We start from the raw sequence: 20,927 nt of genomic DNA, 5'->3' as shown, positions 1-20,927 counted from the left end.
TTAAATGTTCTAAGCCTGCCTCTGTGTTGCTACGTTTGTCCTCATTATTTACTGCCTTTTTATTACCGACTCCGAGTTGAAGAGTCTTCTACTCTCTGGCCTCTTCTTGAATTACCAGCACCTACTAAATCTCTGACTAAGTGTTTGATCAGAATTAGTTTTAATTTTTGCATTTGCTGCAGGTGTTTATGCAGTAAACTTTATGTTTACTAGAGTAAACTGCAGTTACTTTATGACCGACACTAATCTCAAAGGCTGGGGGAGGTAACAAAGCAGACCACCAAGCCTGGAGGCACGCTGGCATGCAGGTTCCCTGCGGCTTTGCTGCCTGCAGAAGACCTCACTTAATTCCTTTCCTTCCCAGAGCTTTTAGAGCACGTTCCCTGCAGTGATGCCACTTCATACTCAACTGCCACTTCACGCTTCCTTGCTTCAACATTCACCCTCTTTCCAGATGAGCTGTGGACCTTGCTACCACTCACTGCTTTTCTAAATTTTAACAGAGAAACCTCTAAAGATCATTATGCCTCCGCAATGTGCTGCTTGTCCCTCTTCAATTCTCAGCCTCTAAGATTTATTCTACACACTGGTGACTGGCCTGCTTTTCTCTCTCATGGGGGGATAATAACTCTTACTACCTGTCCAACAGCCATCTACTTGCAACGATTGCATAATCTTGGACTAAGGCTCTCCAAGTTGTTTTAACTTGAAAGCAAGTGCAAAAATGTCTTTTCTAATTTGGAGGAGCTGGGAAGCAACACGGCCCTGATGAGCTGCCTTAGTGTTTTCAAATGCATTAAAAACGGTTCTAGTCCCCTGGCAAGCTGTACTAAATCTGCAACTCCAGAGGGAGCAGCTGGCTTTTCGAGAGAAAGCAGAGATTCCCGTGGGTTGCAGGTGGCCTAAAAGAAGTAGGATTTCTCTGTCAATGCTTCATGGGTCATTCCTTGTGCAACTGAGGATCCCAGCTCTGTGAGTTTCAGCTCTCTGCCATCAGGCAGTTTGTTTGACATCTCTAATTTAAAATATAAACAGAAGTTTAAAATTCTGTATGCATTCTTTCACTACTCGTAAAGCATTTTATTATTCCACCACCATTCTGCCTTGCTCTACTACTACTTATCTGCTATTTTTTTGCTTTTGTTTTGTGCATTAAGTTGCCAGTATTCTCTGAGCAACTGAGGCCGAGCCATTAGGCTCAGATGTGGAATTCTGTCAAGCAGCTTGTGAATTCGCAAGTGTCACATTACCAGAACACGTCATTTACTGTATTACATTTCTGATTAAAATCTTCAATGAGAGAAATTAAGCTAAAGGCTAGCAAGGTACATTCATTTCTTCCTGCTGACAGTGTTGCTGTAAGCAGCCTTTGAAGGGTAATTAATTCAGCACCATACACTGGACCCTTTTTGTAGGCAATTTGCAGCGAGTCAAATAGCTTGCCAGCAGCATGCATTAAAAATATTCGGCAAAGAAACAAGCTAAAAACCTTCCTGAGACCAGAAGTTGATAAAAACATTTTAATCTGCTACACCCTGTACATGCAGTAGGTCAAAACCATTCCTGAGGTAAGCAAGTACATTTCCATTTATGCAGAATGTGTCTAATCTGCCTTCCAGCATGTCACAGTTTAGGTTGGGAGTTTGTAAAAACCCCGTACCAATGACATAGCTTTGACACACTAAAAAGCAAAATACATTTTGAAACCATTTAGCTCCTCAACATTAATTTTGGTGTAGTATTTAGCCATGGCTCAACGTAACACCCTGACTGCATTTTAGCAGCCAAATATTAAAAAATTAGATCTGAGCTAAAGTTTAAGATGGAAATGTGAAAGGATGGATGTCCCAGCAGGTGTCAGAACAACTAATTTTAGTACTTCAGATGATGTTGAAAATGCCAGGATATGGCAAAGACAAAAAACTTTTAGTCTGGAAGGCAGAGATAATCTTCAACAGATAGGGCTTCACAAAATTTGAGCACCACTGGGAATGGGTGCCAGTGCTCTGCAATGCCACTATTTCATCCACTCCTTCCAATAGTTCTTGTTGAACCACCAATGCTATAAAATAAGCGGCATCGCAGGCAGCCATGACTTAATATCATCTGCCTGGACACAACCTTTTCAGCAATAGCCAAAAGGAGATTAAAAACCCCCAAGCATTCTTTGGTCTGTACCACATAGGCAGGAACACAGATTTCTGATTTTTTTTCTGTAGTAACAGATGTCTTTCTATATTTTTTCAGTAATCTTAGTTCCCAGGAGAAGAACAGACACTAGATGACAGTCAGATTGACAACGTCAGAGGAAGATTTCTGAACAGAGGCAGGACAGCTAAGCTGTTGCCTCCTTCCAAGATCTGTCATCCTTGAAGAAAATTCTGGCAGTTTTTAATAATATTTGACTTATGGATGAGCAATTTTTCAACTGCCTGGAAGACTGGAGGATCAAGCAAAGCGTGGACCGATGAACTCCTCGGGGTGCCCAGCACATTGCAGATTACTGTTGACAAAACCCAGGAGACATGGCACAGTGCAAGTCTCCAGGCACTGCCCTGATTCCGAAGATACAGCCAGCCTCATCTGAATCCCAATGATCTTCTCACCAAAGTATCCAGTAATTTCTTTACAGTGGGAGGAAATGATACCTGGGGTGTGAACAATGCACGAACAAGTTGCATTCCTTCGTGGTATAAAGCACCAACCCGTGGTGAGGGTGGGCTGCTGCTCACACACGAGCCTTCGCTGCTCTTTGTTCTTCAAAGGCATGGCAGATAGCAAGGTAAAGAAATGAAATACTCAGAAAAAGCTTTTTAAATCCAAGTTAAATCCCATCAATGATAGCTTTAGAAGATCAGTTCCTTATATCTATAAAAGCACGTTGATGGGATTATGTACAATCTGGCTGCTAACATTTGCAGTGTCACAGAACACTGTACGGGCGGCTTGAGTGCTCACCTCCTCTCTGAAAACACTCACCGCGAGGCATTTTGACGACAAAAATCTTTCAGTGGTGACTTTTGGTTTAAACTGCGTAGAGCCCACCAAGGCCTTGCACCAGGTGCAATGGCACCATTCCATCAGCCAGACCTGCCATTGGCAGGTGAGCGCTTTTCATGGAGTTCATTTTCATGCCCTATTGTTCTACATATTTATAACGTCCTGTTACATTATTAATAGTGATTATATGTTTAGGTATTTCAGATCAATAAAGACTCTGTTTACTTATTTACTTTATTAAAAATTAATAAGTTACAAAGAAAAAGTGCACTGAATTTGTGCGCAACCATGGAATGAAGTCCAGGTTGTAACCTAAGTGCTACGTACTGTACTGTGAAGATAAAAAATTTCTTATGCCTTTATTACTGGAACATGGTTTATCTAATGTATAGGCTTAGCTGACAGGGTAATAGTGAGGTGATGTAGATGATTTGTGGATCTCTTTGTCAGCATGTAAGTTATAGCTTCCCAGGTGAACTACAGCATAAAAACTTATGTGCCCCTATATTTCAAATGTTCAAGAAAATATGTGTTACCAGGTTTTCTGAGCAAATAAGTGCCCCTTTCCTATTGCACAGTCTTTTCCTGTTAAAGGGCAAGCCAATCTCACGAACATTCAGAGATCACTCCACTGTTTGCACGACAGGTTTGAGAGTAACCCGCAGCACAAAATGGTAAACTCCATGCTGGTCTAGCAACAGGTAGTGAAACCAAGAAAATTTGTTAATTAGATAGCTGGATTATATGCAAGTGGCACATGTTAAATTTATTACACTTTAAATACCAATCAAATTCCACTGGGGAGAAAGGTGACTGAATACAGCGCATATGAATCCAACTTGTCCTTCTGCTTCCTGCCACTGTACGTATCTACAGCGCAAAGGGCTGAACTTCCCCCCACTTATTTTGTAAGTACGAGATTGCTTACCTTCCACGACAGTCAAAGGCTTGTTAATAATAGTGGAGTTTGTTGCCGTGACACTTATGAACTAGATAGGTAGTAATGAGAATCTGATAAACAAGATCCTCAGCTGTTGGGACTTAAACATTTGCTATCCTTTTTAGTATTTTTTGATCACCAGTGAAGAATTCTCAGCTCTCCAGGTGTCACTGTTTTTTCCCGGTTAAATAATTTCATTGCAGTTCTCAATATTCAGACAAGTCTTTCGGCTAAAAGAAAACTCACCTGCTCTCAAATGAGACATCTCCTGGGATGACGTGAGTGCTTTCCTTCCCAATAAGGAATCTGATTCGATCATAGAAGAGCCTTGGAGGATGCTGGGAGAAAGGCGGTTGGCTGTGCTGAATAAGGTCAAGGGGATCAGGCGAACCCTGGCAGAGAGGACTTGCGTAACAATTGCTCTGCTGACAGCAGTCAGGGTCTACACAGTCCATCAGGCCATCTAAAATGAAGAGAACGGAAAGTTCAGGAAATTGAGTGATTCTGAGAATAAAGCACCGTGTTTACTACTGGAGAGCACTGGAGGTATTTAATCAACCGGAAGGCACGCTGATTATGACACATTCAAATTCAATAAAGCATTAACATACATGCTTAGTCCAGGAGGGGGATTTCTCTCTAGTCATTAACAACGTACCACCCCATAAAATCCCCACACCACAGTGAGAAAACAGAACCCACAAACTAAGTGAACAGGGAAGAGCGGGACTGCCTTCGCTGCAGAACAGGCAGAAGACGACAATCACTACACAATACTTGTTAGTCCAGCGGGTGCATGACCCACACTGTGCAGCTGGCATCTCTAATAGTCCTTTATTGTCACTACTGTCTGTTCACACCTGTGAAGGACATACACTTGCTACCCAGTCTGCAATGGGTAAGAACTCTGAAATGTTGTCTAACTCTCACAAGCATCCTCACTACAGTAGTAAAAAAAGGCACTTGTTACAGTTGTCTGACTTGTATTTTAAGCCCTACAATAGTTTTATTAGTGCTTTGGGATGTTTAGTTCTCATTTATTGGTTACAATACTAGAATGGTCCAAAAAGGGCAAAATCATGACTACGCTCCTTTTGTAGTTTCGTGTACAATACACACCCTGATGCAGGCTCTATCCCCGTGACCTGCCAGATACAGTCTTCTCCATAGATGTTTGCACCAGGAAAGCAAATCTAGAAAGTGAAAATAAGCCTATTCCTCCTCCCTCCATTTTCAAGTACGAAAAATAGGAGAAATGATTGATTTTTTTCAAAAATCTACATTTCTTCATGGACAAACTTGCAACAAAATTTGTGGGTAAAATTCATTTACTTAAATGTCCAAAGCGTATGATGAAAAGTGAAGCACTGAAGTGCATCTAAATTAAGTACCTAAATAAAACTTAAAATCGGCCTATTGGCATTTAATGGCTTCTATCAGCAGCTTTGATGTCCAAATTGACTAAATTGCATACTCAATCAGAAACAGATTTAATAAAGTATGGTAAAGTGTCCAACTATCTTCTCAAATATCCATTTTATGACTTAGCAGTTGCTAACTTGCTTGGATTGACAAGCATACTAATGCATATAAAGCACGATTAAGGCATTGTATCCTTCAACAAAGACATCTCTTAGTATTTTTCACAAGGTCAGTCTGAACAAATGTGGAGTCATCATATCACTGTATGGATTTCCCTTGTGTCAAAATCGGAATGCTATAGGATCAACATACTGTCAGGTATTTTCACTCCATGCTTTGACTTTTCATGCTTTGCTCATACCAACGCTTTGGTGCCTATAAAACCGTAACCCCTCAGGGCAAACTGCACTATCGGGGAAGCTGTTGTAGTTTTGTCATTGACTTTAATGGGTGTGACACCAACCCTCAGCCATCTTTGCTCTTTTCTCAATAGAGCACACTGCACTGTGTGAATGCTCGGTAAATAACAGCATAAAATATTCACTTCGAAAAGAAAGCAAAAGCCCTTCTACAGAACAAACAAATATAATGAAATGGGCTTTCCTGGAATCTGAAAATCCTTGCCTGACCTTGAGCAAGGTAATTGCTTGGCTAAGCAAAAAATATTAACAAATCTATCCTACCGCAGCTGGGAAATCAGACAGAGAAGGCTAGTTTTTGTGATAATGAGCCAAGGGCGACTGTAGATAGCTAGCAACAATAATCTAAGACCCTTGGATCCAGCAAAACTGGCATAGCTACAGGTCAGTGCATGCTTTAAGTTCTTTCCACATTCCCCAAGTCCTGGAGACAACAGGCATTTGCCAGTGGTGGGAGAAGAACTTCACAGGGCAACACTGAGTTTATTGGCTTTGAGTGTAGCAGTCACTTTATATTCAGGAAAACCTAGAAAGCTACATTCCGAAATCCGCTAGGAAATCAGTAAGCTGGAACAGTAAGGGGCCTCCAATCTAAACAAAACCACACAGAAATGGATGGAGGAACTCACGATATGAACCAGACAGGGTTTCAGTGTGTTCTGATATAAAAAAAAAAAAGAAAGAGCTTTTTGGGTTGAAACATGAAGAGCAGGCTTGGACCTGCAAGGAACAAATATCTCCTCTTACCGTTTCCTCTTTTTTGTCAAAGGAATAAAACTCTCTATACTCTTAATAAGTGAACTGAAAAGCATCAAGTTACTAGTGGATTCTCCAAGACTGCAAATATTTAAGAATTCTACTAGACTTGGAAAGGTGATGAAGAAATTGAAATCTCTTGCTTTTGCTTTATACCGGTGAAGATCCCCGCAGAGGGCACGTGATGTGGTTAGGCACAGCCAGTCGGGGCTGGTCTCTGCCGGTGGAAGGGTTATGGCAGTGACAGGTCTTGTTCAGGGAGTCAGGGTGCTTTCGGGAAGGCGGTAATTTCTACGAGCTAACTGTTGTTTACCTGGGAAACTTGACAAACATTGGTCTGGCAGAATAAGTACTAATCAGAAAAAAGACACACATTTCAGAATAACAGTATCTGTGGGGAAGCTATTTTGGAGTAATTTATTCCACAGTAGTTATTCTGATTAATTTTTTCCTTGTCAACAAGCCATTAGATGTGGGAACTGAGCTGACCTGACTCTCTCATTTATGTAAGAAATAGAAGTGAAGATTCATAGAAATATTAGAATATGAAGATTACTGCTTAGAAAAGAAATAGCTATAGAAATAACAATTAAATACTTTGCTTTCTCTGATAGAGCCCTCATTCTTCTTTGCTTCAGTCAACAGCTCACATACCTGGCAACAAACACTGCGCGTGCACGCTGTACACAAAAAGAAACCAAATAAAAGGAAAGCAGTTTTCCATCTTCCGGTCAGACTCAATTTTCAGCTTTTCTTTGCAGTTTACTTGTGAGCAAAACGACTACCTTATAAACTCTTCCAAGTTCTGCTAATGGAGTTATTTTGGGTTGAACTACTTGCACCTCTCCAGGCTCCCAGGGCTACAGAAGGGTGGGTTTCCCGTTAGTAGGGCTGTGGAGTCCCAGGAGTATATCGGAATAACCCACGGGGAGAATGGTGTTTGTCCTGACAGCACATGAATGTAGGAAGCGCTGGATACACCAGGAACAGCTTACGGCCTTGGGAGCAAAGGCTACAAAGTGGTCAGAGGAAGAAATTGCTAACCAAAATCTAAATGTTAATCCAAAGTAGGAGTCTTCTAGGTTACAGATCATCATAGAATCATAGAACCGCCGAGGTTGGAAGGGACCTTTCAGATCATTCATGGCTTCTCTCTCTCTCATGCGGCATTCTTTCTTTTTGCATTTTTTGTAAATCTTGTCACTGTTTAGGTGACAATATATTTCAATCTCCCCCGTCAACCACGCAGAACAAAACAGAAGAAAGATGCTAGGCTTGGAGAAGACGCTCCATGGGCAGGGAGGCAGGAGGTGAAGCAGCACCAGCTCCTCTACAGACTCTTAGCACTACATATTTGGCTCAGGCCTAACTCAGGCCACTGGGTGTACGTATTTGAGAATTAATAACTACAACTGTCTGAATAATGTAACTTCTATTTTTTTTTCCAAACAATCAAAGAAAATTTAGAAAAGAAATCAACTTGGATAAAACTGAAAAACATTTTTCACACTTTGTGCTGAAGTAAAAGAACAAAACACCTATTTTGAGGCAAAATAAAATCTTTGTTCCACTTTAGGCTCATATAAGACTTTGGTTTTAACTTAGACCATTTAAAAGAAAGAAGAAAAAAACCCCACACCTAAAGCCCAGTAAGAAACTACTGTAATTCAGTATGATACCCATTAAATTGAACCAGATGAAACAAACTGGTACAGAATCACAATTACATATGGAGGCGGTTCATGATAATGGAAATCATATTAGTAAGTGCATGTGAGGTTAAATTTTCAGCAAGCCAATCCTATTTGAAATGAGATTTTTAATCCAGGAGAATAACCCAGAAAAACAAATGAGTCTTTTTTATAAATTATTGCATCAAACTCATTCACTTGAAAATGCTACAAATACATTAGTCAATTCTCAACTAATGGTCACATTTTTTAGTTAAGTTTTCATATCAGGAACCAACTGTTAAAAAACTCACCGTGTTAAGAAAACAGCAGGGCTTCTATTAAATCTCGGGAGACAACAGTCAGGAGTATGAACAAACTACTACAAACAGCAAAAACTGTAAATCCTCCAGCAGGGGAGCCTGTATACTGAAGTTTTTACTGTCAATTACCACACAGTGCATCACAGCACAGGTGCAGACTAAAATGCATTACAGAGGCGTCAATGATTTTGGTTTGCTATTAGCATTTTATTTATTTCATACAAAAGGCAGTCAGGCACCTTCAAGGTGCACTACAGGTTGTATAATATAGTGATTCAGGATTTGATGAGTCTGAGATTATGGTTTCACATCTTCCAGGTACCTTGTTTTGTATGCAAGAGATAACGATGGACTGGGATTTTTGTTTCAGTAAGTAAATTAGACAATTAAAATATTTTTAATATTACTCCTAAAATAGAATTCACAAAGATCGACTTGAGGATAAAAAGCACTTCACAGCACTGTTAAATAATTTAAACAACCTCAAAGAAAAGGCAGAGCATGCCAAAACAAATAGCTCTGCTTCCAGTCACACCGCTCCTCTCAGCATTGCTGTCGCTCACAGCGGTAGGACAAGATTTTCCCATTTCCTTGCTGGGGAAGGGATGCCGTAAGGAAGCTTTCTATAAGGAATGATAATAATACGTATTGTGCCAGAATTTTGTGTCAATGGAATCACACAATATTTTCCATCAAATAAAATATATGTTCTTGCTTATACATTTATATTTTTTTTCCTTATTTAATATGATGGAGAGAATGCCACAAGTGTGATAAGTTACCTCCCCAGCTATGTTTCTACTGCAGCCATGGAAGGCTCAGTGTGTGCTAGGTCCAGCACATTCTCTAACGTACACGTTATGCGGCAATCTCTCTTCTACGTGGACGATCCCTTCAGCAACCAGACGAACTGGTGATGGAGGTATGGACCCATCTCTCCATTGGTTACTTTCCAGCAATATACCCCTTAACTTACCATGTTTGTAAGTGAAATCATGTAATGTAATGTAAAAAAACGTAATGCTGGACAGTGACTGTATTTCATGTGTTTTGTATTTGAGCTTTCCATATGCTGCATAATATCTATATTAAATCCACAATAAAATAAAATAACAGTTGGGAAAGAAAAAGGCATTTTGTCAGCTTTAAGCTAATAGCAAGAACATGGAACAAGTCACATATTTTGGGCCTGATATGGCTCTGTGCCATCTACTTTTCAATCCTGGCTTTTCTAGTCTTCTTGTCTACCTTTGAATTACTTGCAATTCATGACTGCAAATACGGGAACATCACAGTAAGTCACGTTGCTGAAAATGGATCCGTGTTCACAACTAGTACAATTGTGTAGGTAGGGGATCATCCGAGGACACACTAAAGAGGCACTGGGTGGGGGTCACTGGTAAGGGAAGCAAAGAACAAAGCGGTTCTGATTTTGGCAGCGGTGGCTTCCCCAGCTCACCACTGCGGCATGCAAGAACTTTCACAGTGGCTTCTTTTCTGTTAAACCACTGAGACGCTTTATTAACTGTCTATGAAAATGACAAATTCAATCAGACTCTACCTCCCACGTCACTCGGTTAGTTATTTTAATAAACCGTCTGCTACCATTAGGTTCTGGCAAGCAAAACACAGTTAGCAATAACACTTAAAATTGCTATTCTTCTGCTTTAAAGTTCATCAAAAGATCAGAATTCTCACCCCTTCAAGCTTCTGTCATGCATGGAGAAGTTACTACTAATGTTAACCACAATAGGTTTGAAGTTTTACGGTTAATGCCAAACCCAGAATGCTACAGGAATTGGAGTATATGCTTGCGCGGCGCATGCACACGCATGTGCACAGGCACACTCACAGACACACACACACTAATAAATGCACTTGCTCAGTCACACGACAATCAAGCCCATCTCTAAGTAATACACTATCCTCAGTACGAGCAGTACCGATGACCTTCATTTTCACTGCTGCAGAGCAACCCAGAGGTGTGCGTGTAAGTTCTCTCCCGCTCCCTCTGCACCGATCCCGGTGAGCGCAAGCCAGCAATGGAGCTGTCAGAACTACGTCCAAAACGTTTTCACAGAAACTAAAAAATGGGCTTTAAGTTTCTCCTTGCAGTAAGCGGATTTTTGCTCTCTGAACGCCTTATGCAGGACAACCTAAAAAACTCAACAACACGACTCTCAACACTTGAAGGATTTGAGCTTTTTGGTACACTCGCATGATCAATTGTTCAATACTATTTTTGTTTGTGGAAAAAAATAAATCCACAGGAGTCTTCAACTTACATTTGCTTGCTTTCTTTTACAGATTTCAAATAAGCATTAAACAATGCCTGTGCTGACTTGTTTCACCACAGGCTCAGTTAAGTCCAATTAGGGTTGCCAGGAATCTGAGCAAACTGAATCAAAGAGTAACTTCAGAAGAGACTAAGCAGCAGTAACCGCCATGAGACTCTGATGCTTATTTGTATGCATTAATCCAAACTGCTTCTCAAATTTTAGCCGTAATACATAGCACGCAGCCGACAATGAGGCTGATAACTGGGAACACTGGCGTTTGCCTAAAGACATTGGAAACCCGCCAGTGTGCCTCTGAAAAGGCTGCAGTGTTTTAGCCAGTGAGTACCAGTGGCGTTTGGCCTTCCACACACAGAAGAATGCAAATATATCAGGGTATGATTTTCAGAAACTGTAAGTATCCCTGGGGAGCCCTCGCTGCTCAGCAACAATGAAAACCTTTCCCATCGGTATTATTTATATTGTGTAATAATAGCATATTACTTATATATGGACTCAATATCTCTGTGATGGATAGGTTATTAAAATGCCAATGGATGGGTCAGAAATACATCAATATTTTAGCAGCACTGGCTATCAACCCAAGGCTATGCTGAATCATATATTTTCTTGTGCTTGGAAAAGCTTGGAGAAAGCTATCATAACTGTCTGAAGTGACTGAAGGGATATTTGGAAGAGAATTCAAAGCTTGTAGTAAACAGTATTTTCCTTAAAAACAAACAGTCAAGATTGAATCACGAAAGAAAAAGAAAAAAATGAAAAGAGATCCAGGCAAATTTAAAAGAGAGGTCCGTATCAAAGAAATGAATGGGAGTGACAGGCTGCAACTTTCAGCTTAAGACAAAGACCTGCACGTGCAGCAGGAATGTAAATATATGTTAGAATAGCAGGTAAATTGTGGCTTGGCCGGGCAGGGGGGTGACCCGTGAGCTGGTGCCGAGTGCCCTGGGACACAGGCACTCGCCTGCGCAGAGCTCAGCAGAGCTGTCAAGCAATCTCCTGGAGCTACCCAAGCTTCCAAATGAGTCTAAAGTAATGGCAGAACAAGAGAAAACGACCTGCTCAGATGAGCTGAATGGCCACCTTATAAACCGAAAATGAAGTAATGCCAGTCACGACAATGAAAGGAGGAGAATAAGAAATGGGGAATAACGTGATGCTGAGGGAAGCCATGGCGAGAGAAGGGCCCCACTGCAAAGGACATCTGCTTGACTTCTTGGCATTATTTAATGGACATCACACTGATAACAGACGGCAGATGCACTCCGCAAGAGCAAGTGCAAACCACGCCGTCGTGCATGTGTTATAATGCTAAGACCTTTTCAATGATATTTGTAGTGATATTTGAACAGGTAAACATGCCCTTAATCTGCAAGGAGGAAAAAGCTGACAGAGAGTTATGAGATGGAATGGGAAAGGCAGTTATGGTACAGTCAGGGTACAACGTATACTAATAGAAATAGTGTTCTCCCTGCTCAGGAAAACATTTCCGCCTGTGTTTAACCTTACCACCACGGATAACTGCAGTGATGGGGAACTCGGTGCTTCAGCATCGGCAGAACCGGGCTGCCTGTGACGCTTTTGGCTTACAGTATACCAGTCCTTAATATATATAAAATATACCAGTCTTTAAAAAATGAATTCAAGACCTCCTCCCTCACAAAGCTTTTCTGCTGCTATTACAGACCAAACAATAACGCTAAAACTTCCTCAAGCCAAATAAATTACATTATTCGATCCCTACAGTTGGAACTAATAAAATGCTTCATTCTCTAACACATTTTTTATACCATGTATTTCCATGTATTTTTATAAAGTAAAAATCTCAGCTTTTCAGTCTCTGAAAGTACCATGTCATAAATCAGCTGAAAACTACATAAAATTATCATTCTGCCTAACTCCTGAAATTAGAGTTTGTTTGAAATAATAATTGTTCAACTTTACTACAGCTTTGTTCTTTGGTTGTGACTTTCTTCTAATGAACTTGAGGCACAAAAAACACCTCCTAAGGGCTGAGATATAAATGTTTGATTTAAACACAATTGGAGTGAATAATGCCTTTGAGAGGGGAGAATAACATGATTTGGAATATACAACGGCACTAAATTAGGTCTCGAGCATGGTGTCCCGGGCTATGTGTTGCTGAATGATTGTGATCACATGCTAATGGCCTGGGAAGTTACTACCTGTCAGCTGAGTTTCTGTAACTCAGCTGAGTGCACGCTCTTAACTCACCACAACGGCAGGCAAAAACGTTAATAGCTTCCATCTTTATGCACCTGGTCCCGTTATGGAGCTTGATGTATGGTAACTCGTTACGCCACCATAATATTCTCACAGTCTAAGGCACAACCTCCCAGCAAACAGGACTTAACAGGCAATGTCATGTCTCCTTCCTAATTTCTGTTTTTACTGTTGTGTATACGTACAAACCCTGAAACACTACGAATCACCTTCCGATTTCGTATTAATGTAACACTGGTATAACTCCAGTGACTTTAGGGGAATTCTTCTAATTTATGCTTATGCCAAATCACGTCCTATGAACTTCATATATAAAGAGAAGTGGCTTTAATATGTAGATATAATTTTCTTTTCTTATATAAAATTGATTGTGAAGGAAACTTAATTACATTTAGCCCATCTGTAGTAGTCAGATTAATTAAATATTTCTCTCTGCACTTATCTCTAATTGTAATGTCAACAGAGCTGTCCTAGGCCATGTTATGTTGCCATTAAAAAGGAAAAAGAAAATTACTTTTAAAACCTGCAGTGAAATGATGTTAAGTGTCTGCCTTAAACTGACAAATTCAAGGAGATTTAGAGTTAAAACTGCCAACTCTTTCAATAACTCACCATTATTGCAGAATATAAAGCACCCAAAATCACAATACAGGGCAGTTTATACAGAGCGAGTTCGTAGAGTGTATCAGAAAACGCTTTACATACATTACAGGCTAAACAGGGTTTTTGTGGACAGATTTAAGAGTGAGTCAGTGGCTCGGACAGCAGGGGAGAGCACCAGACAGATGGGAAAGCACGCGGGGGGCGGCGATGCCAGCTGTGGGACCTCGTGTGAAAGGGATACACACCAGCGCAGAGAGCAGAGAGAGTGGGCAGAGAGAAGGCTGTTAGAGGTCTTGGAAACAAGGTGGAAAAGGAAGGATAAGAGAGGAATAAGGCGATTTTGAATGGGATTCAGAAATGAGGAAGCCTTTGCCAAAAGACAGCATGGTCTTAGAGCCCACAGGATACAAAATCAGAAGGTCTCAAAATATATCTGTAAATGAGGAATCATCACTTAGTCAGAATGTTTCTATTGAGGTCCCACAGTGACCTCAGTTCTTGGCCCTAAATCAAGCTTAATTCATCAATGACCTAGAAGAAAATAGATAATCATTATACTAAGGTTTGACACTACAGTGGGGTATGAGGTCTCACCCACGACGCTGAGATGGTCTGTAAGTGTGACACAGTACATATTTCAATACATCTCAGTGTACAATTTAATGAAAAAAACGTAGCTGTGCTTGGGACACGATGTATTTACAGTCTGAACGAGAAAGCTGCACAGCTCCGAGCATGGGGGCAAGCACACTGTAAAGGATGGTAGTAAGTAAAGGAGAGGAAAGCAATAGTCCCTCTTGACTGTCCAGTAAATGAGTATTCCTAAAAGAGATAGGAAAAATAATTAACTCTGAGAACAATCAGTGAGGAATGTTGTGGCTTTTCTCCCACTGGTAAGTTTGAAATAGATTCTGGATATTTTTCCTGAAAAAATGCACTAGCTTGTGTACTAGAATAAACTCCTGGAAAGGAGGCAGAGACGAACTTATGAAAGAACTATGCTTTTACCAGCAAACCTAAAACTCACACAGCCTTAGAATGAATCAAGACTACAGAGGTCTGAGGTGGAGAGCACCTAGTGCCAAATGCCCTGGTTCAACTGGTAGAAAAGAGCAAATTATTACTTTAATACAGGGCTTCGTTTATGGTACTTTCAAAAATTACTTTATGCATACTTTCTATGCTAGCTTACTCAACTATCGTTCAAATGTAGGTCCAGATAGTTGCAAGAACTGTGCTGTGTCTCAGTGGAAAGATTAAGAACTATATTAATGTTAAAAAAGTATCTCTAAATGTATGCTTTATGCTTGCAAATGTATTCATTTAATATTAACATAAGACTAAACTCTGGATGCATTTTGACAGGCACAGAGGTTTTTACATTTGCGTATCCATTAGCTGTCTGCTGAAATGGATGACAGAGTTATGGGGTAGAGCAGAAAGGAGATAGAAGAAATTAGTTGTTAGAAATTTGGGGGTGGGTGGGTGTTGGTGTTTGTTTTGTTGTTTTTTTTTTTTTTTTTGGTAAGAAAAAAATCAAGTCCTGGGATGATAGGTATTGCACAGAATTTCTGCCTGGAATAACATCCAGCACAAGAGTGTGTTCCCTCGCCGCACGGCTTCAGATGAAGTCAGTGGAACAACTGTCTTGAGCAAACAGACAAACATTGACATTCTGTGATAAAAAGGAAAACATACACCAAACGTATAGATTCAAATGCCAATCCAGGATGTGACAAATGAACAGGGACATGAATTATGTCGCATACCTCCATCATTGTCCAGGTTATCTCCACACACCATTTCCATGACAACGTTACATCCTGAGCCACTCCAGCCCACTTGACAAACACAGTGCCATCCGTTCTGATCAAGAGTGCACCTCCCGTTTCCGTAACAGAGACCTGGGCAGCCATCTAGAAAAGAAAATGTAAAAAAGAAGCCTTCACGGAGGAGTTCTCTTCTTTTACAGTTGTAATTATTCTTTAGCATTCTTTCATATAGCAGTATACTTGCTGCCTTCAAATAATCACAGCTCCCTTGCAAGCCATTTATATTTTTTGCCAAATATGGAAATATCCCCATCCTGATCCCTCCCTTTGCTTGCCCAAAAGTCATTTTTCAGTGAGGAATGAGGATAGTTTTAGTGTGTCACATTTTGTGCGCAGGAAAAAAGCGAGTAAACTTATAAGAAGATATTTAACAGTCTGCTGTGTCCATGTTTTTCTCTACTTACTGAAAAATAAGCTGTAGATCACAATGGAAGGTCTATACATAATCAACATTTATATCAAAGATATGCATGGAAAATATTGCGTAAATGACAAACTGGCATTTGTGGACACGATCTTGCACATTGCAGGGAGTAGAGGTGACCTCTTTATTCTGTTCGCAAATACTCAGCTGACTGAGAAAATGCCAATTCGACTTATGCTACAACACAACTCTTTCCACAAAAGAAGGCAAACAGGGGAGCATTTCCTTTCTATGTCCAGTTCCACTTCCTTCACATTATAGCCGATTTAAATACGATAAACACTTGCCCTTTAGTGGCTCTGATTCTAGATCAAAACTGGAACAATGACTGTAGCATCCTCTGCATTATACACACTTGTAAGCTCTGAATCAATAGGAATTTGGCCATTCTCAGCTACATCTCCTGCCTATGAGTGAGAGAGGAATTGTCTCTGGATGTGTACGCTCACGTCCATCTGCCTGCATAGTTCAGTGCCAGCTCAGACATTTGTCAAATCTGCACCATGTCACACACGGAACCAAAGGGCAATGGATAAAGCTCAGCAATAAGCTTTACAGCGCAAGTGGCATTCCTTCTTAGAGGGCTCCTTTCTTTTTGCCAGCATGGACATACAGGAACTGAAAGCACATCCTATATTTGATAGTGAACATCAACATTTATGTGTTATCAGAGAGAATATTTTTTTGAGGAAGAAAGAAGAGACCTCAATCTCCATATGTGTTTGGCAGCCCCGAGATGCTCCAAAAGGGCTTTGGAGGAGCTGACCAAAGTCAGAGAATCCGTACGACTGGTCTCTCAGGCTGCGACTCACAGCCCAGCACGCAGCACGCTTCCTGGGAACTCCACACTAGACACATCATCTCTCTCCTCCCCACCCTCGGCACAGTTTATCAATCACATCTGCAAACAGGGAGACTGGGGAGTCTGACCATCTTGCTCGGAAGAGCTGGAGATGGGTGGCACCGTTTTCTCACACTGGAATTCTGGAAGTTGTTGCTCTAAAATAGCATAAGATTGGCAACCACCAGATATACTGTGAAAGCCAATTATTTGCCTCTTTCAGGCTAATTGGTGGAAAGGGCAGGATGTGAGATCTGTTCTGGGTAACGAGGATGTTTTTCCACTTCAATTCACTGTCCCGCTGAGTTAATTTATTTCTTGTATATGATTATATTTTGCTGCTGCGTGTGCTTATCCTCTAAGACTATAAATGTAATCAAACGAATGCCTCCATGATTTTATTATACTCTAATTCTGAAGAAATAAAATAATAGATACAAAATAACCACCCAGGTCTTTCTGGAATGTCGGTTAATTTGCTATTTGGGCTAGCAGCATTTTTGCAAGGGGCACTGGGCATCATTGCTCCGCGCAGCATGGCGAGGGCTGAGGCACTGCTCAAACGTGCGCCGACATGAATGAGCAGGACCCGCGGCAAGGCAGGGAAATCAAATGAACAGCACCAGACACGAAACAACATAAAATCTAACTCTTGTATCAAATGATTTGAAGAGAATCACATCACTTCTGGCATAGACAGCTTTTAAAAAAGTGTACTTCTCTATCAAAAGAAACTTACTTCAAGCACAAACAACAAAAAACAAAAAGAAAACTTTTGTTCTCATGGAAGACAGGATCAACAAAAAGTGTTTTGAGCAAGTCCTCAGCTCTGTCATTACTTTGGAACAGTAAGCGAGAGAAAAATGATTTGCCTAACAGCACATCAGATGCCACATAAAACATGCTTGCATTGCTACAACTTCGTGAATGAGTTGAGCACGTTATTCGATAAAAATTGCATTTTCTTCTGTAAATCTCTCTCTGTCTCTATGTGTGTGTGTATATCTATATATCTATATATCTATATCTCCATTAAAAAATGTTTTATCTATTCTGGCAACTTAGCAGTACAGAAGCTCGGACAAAACAGGTAACACAGAACACTGCATTCCCAATACTTTTATATCTTTTCATTATTCTTTCACAATGCTGATATGAAAAACTTACCTCGAACAGCATCTAAGTAGTGAGCTTAAAAAAGAAAAGAACAAAACTGAGATGGATTGAACTTCTGTACCCAAATGAACACAGACACCATTTGGCTATGGCTTTGCCACCTGTCAGATCTATTCCTGCCACTGCGATCAAAACACATCGCGTATGTGATGGTTCTCTGATGACGAGCATGTAGGGGACAGCCTGGGCCATACCTGGCAGTGCCTACCCAATGCAAAGAGCAGTTCTGCATATCTTTTTGATTATTTTGGTCCTTTTCTGGATTTGCTCTATACCATCTTTAGAAAATTAGGCTGTTCCTCCTTCACAAATCTAATTCTTGATTTAGCAAATCTGATTTAGTAAATTCTAGAGCCAGTGAATAACCAAGATAATGACAAATGATCAAGATAAAAACAAAACATTCTGCTTTTGCTTTTTTTTTTTTTTCAAGAAGCAAGCATGAAAGCTTACTCTGCTTACCTCTGAGAATTAGACACCCTGCTATTAGAAACAATTAAAGTGTTTATGAATAATCTTGCTTTGGGACATTTTAGAGAGAAACACTATTAGACTTTGCAAAAACCTGTTGTATTTCATTAAAAATGTAACTATTACATTTGTATAATAGAGTAATGAATTCTAAAAAGATCTGAAAACTTTACCTTATTAGGAATATTGTTAGAAGCCAGCTATAGAAAAATCACCTCTATTAATAAGTAAAATATGTAAATCCTCAGACATGAAGGCAAGAGATTTAATGCAAGAATTCCTTAAGCTGAATAATAGCTCCATCCCCTCACACCTTCCATTTCTTAAACAATTTTTTCCGTCCTGACTTGAAGTTCTCATATGAACACAACCCAACAATATATTAGGACTGAGATATCTCTCTGTTGTGTGTTTTTGTGTTTTGTAAAAAATAAATTCGGCTATGTTTTTTCCTCTAAACAGAAAGCTGCCCTGAGCTGCAGTTCTGTGGGACACGCGGGGCGCACCATCAGTGCAGAGCTGCCTTTTTACACCTGGCCTGATCCTGGCTCTCTGTTTTTCCGAAATGACTTGAAGCAGGCTGATGGCTAGGGCAGATCTTTGTATAACTGGTTAAGGATTTAGGCGTTTTATTTCTCGAGGTACAAAATGCCCTTACCAATGGTGCAGTGGTCCCCTTCCCATCCAGGGCTGCACTCGCACTTGCCGTCCTTGCACTGGCCGTGTTCAGCGCAGTGAGAGTGGCAGGTACGCTCTTCGCAGGTTGGTCCCACCCAGCCCTCTTCACACTGGCATATCCCTCTCGAACAGACTCCATGGCTGCCACAGTCCAGGGTGCACAGCTCTGCATAGGATTACAAAAATACATAACGTGAAACAGCAATTTCCTACTGCAAATAGACTTCGCACCGATACTAAATTTAATCACTTCTCTACCCGTATCACTCATCAATTGCATCAAATATGGGATTTCATCCCCCAGTACACACACACTTTGCACTATCTGGCTGCCTCCTTCTTCAGCAGTTACTTGCCAGATCACTTATTTGTTTGGGGTGGGGACTGCAAAAATTATGGCTTTGCATGTGGTAGAGCAATGGGCCTAAACCAGACAAACAATGACACAAAAAAGTCAATATCTTTTAACTGATTTCAGCTGAGGCCTTTAACAACAGCATGCCACGTCTGGTTCCCAGGTCCCACTGGCTCAGTTCTGAAACCTATTATAAACTCAACTACTGCAAGGGAGCTGAAGTAAAGGATAAAGTGGCACATTAAATACGTACAAGCAAAAGTCTTTGAGACAGTCAGACATTTGTAGTGATGGCAAAATGGCCTTGACTTACAGTAAGAAGAGCCACCAGAAAGGTAACGGTGAGAAAGAAGCAGCAGCACCCCAACTCTGACGGCAGTATACAATATTACATGACTTACAGGCCACGCAGATCTGCCTCGTTCTAAAAATGACTTTCAAGGACTAAAAGCTTTTTCCTTCCTGACTCTCATGAGTCAACTGCTAAGGAACCAGAAAAGCTGTTACGGGAAGACAAGGGTACCTCCTTCACTGCACTCAGAACAATTTCTCTACCTGGGCACTGCAGAACACCAGTTACCGTGAAGCGGAATGAAAGTCCTGAATTGTTTCAATACATCACAATATGCCAATTGCAATTCTACTTCCACTTAGACTAAAGTTGTTCTGCGAAAAGAATGGCTTCATTATAAAAAGGTTCCATGTAGTTTGAATTTATTTAGAATAATTAGTGTCAAGAGAGAGAATTTGCTTGTTATTCTGCAATTAACCTGCCACAAAAATGTTTCCTCCTTCTTCCTCTCGGAAAGCAGCTGATAGCACTACAAGTGTAAGCCAAATAATCGTGTCTGCTCTGATTTCAAATGTCAGCGTTACATATTTAGTTGTGGCAAGATTTTTCCCTTGACACATTTTAAACAATGATCATTTATATCTTGGAAGTATTGTATATAAACATCCTTAAAAGCATTTGTAGTGACAAATGCTGTCACTGTATATACCAAGCAAAGTTTTTAAAGTTTAAATTGAAATCTTATCAATTCCCATCGTTTAAACACAAAGAAAAAAGCATCACAGGCATGGAACTGCACGGTGACATTGCAGACGTGCCGGGCTCTGTCTCGAGTCAGAGTCTAGCCCTTGCTTTCGTTAATAGCCGGGGTGATGGCACAGAGCGCAACTGAACGAACTGGAGAGTGACAAAGTGGAAGAGCATCATCAAACTCAAAATCACCTTCAGAAGCAGAAGGCATGGTAAAGAACCGAAGATAAAATCCAGTATAAGAAACTATGAAGTACTGTCCTGAGGAAGTCAAAATCAGCTACGTACAAAATAATTAATTTTACTATTCACACAGGGACTTTTGTTATACTGGAGCAGAAGGCAAACAAAATTATCTGATGATACTCCTCCAAAAGAGTATAAAAGACAAGGAAAGGGACTGCTTTGCTATATTCAAATTAAAAACTGTGCTG

The 20,927-nt window shown here is 40.5% G+C and overlaps 1 protein-coding gene across 9 annotated transcripts in view; it reads right to left on the bottom strand.

Annotated features, from left to right (window-relative positions):
• Positions 1 to 20,927, bottom strand: part of TENM1 (teneurin transmembrane protein 1) — a 942,055-nt gene that overhangs the window by 80,364 nt on the left and 840,764 nt on the right. For all 9 annotated transcript variants that reach the window (XM_054214857.1, XM_054214863.1, XM_054214865.1 and 6 more), the window contains 3 exons: positions 19,077 to 19,262; positions 15,444 to 15,590; positions 4,187 to 4,403 (listed from right to left, as the gene is read on the bottom strand). In XM_054214857.1, coding sequence (XP_054070832.1) covers positions 4,187 to 4,403; positions 15,444 to 15,590; positions 19,077 to 19,262 — 550 coding nt within the window. The remainder of the gene's footprint in view (positions 1 to 4,186; positions 4,404 to 15,443; positions 15,591 to 19,076; positions 19,263 to 20,927) is intronic.

This window comes from Rissa tridactyla, chromosome 9, assembly GCF_028500815.1.
Source record: "Rissa tridactyla isolate bRisTri1 chromosome 9, bRisTri1.patW.cur.20221130, whole genome shotgun sequence".
NCBI classification, from domain to species: Eukaryota; Metazoa; Chordata; class Aves; order Charadriiformes; family Laridae; genus Rissa; species Rissa tridactyla.
This window is presented reverse-complemented; position numbering and strand designations above follow the sequence as displayed.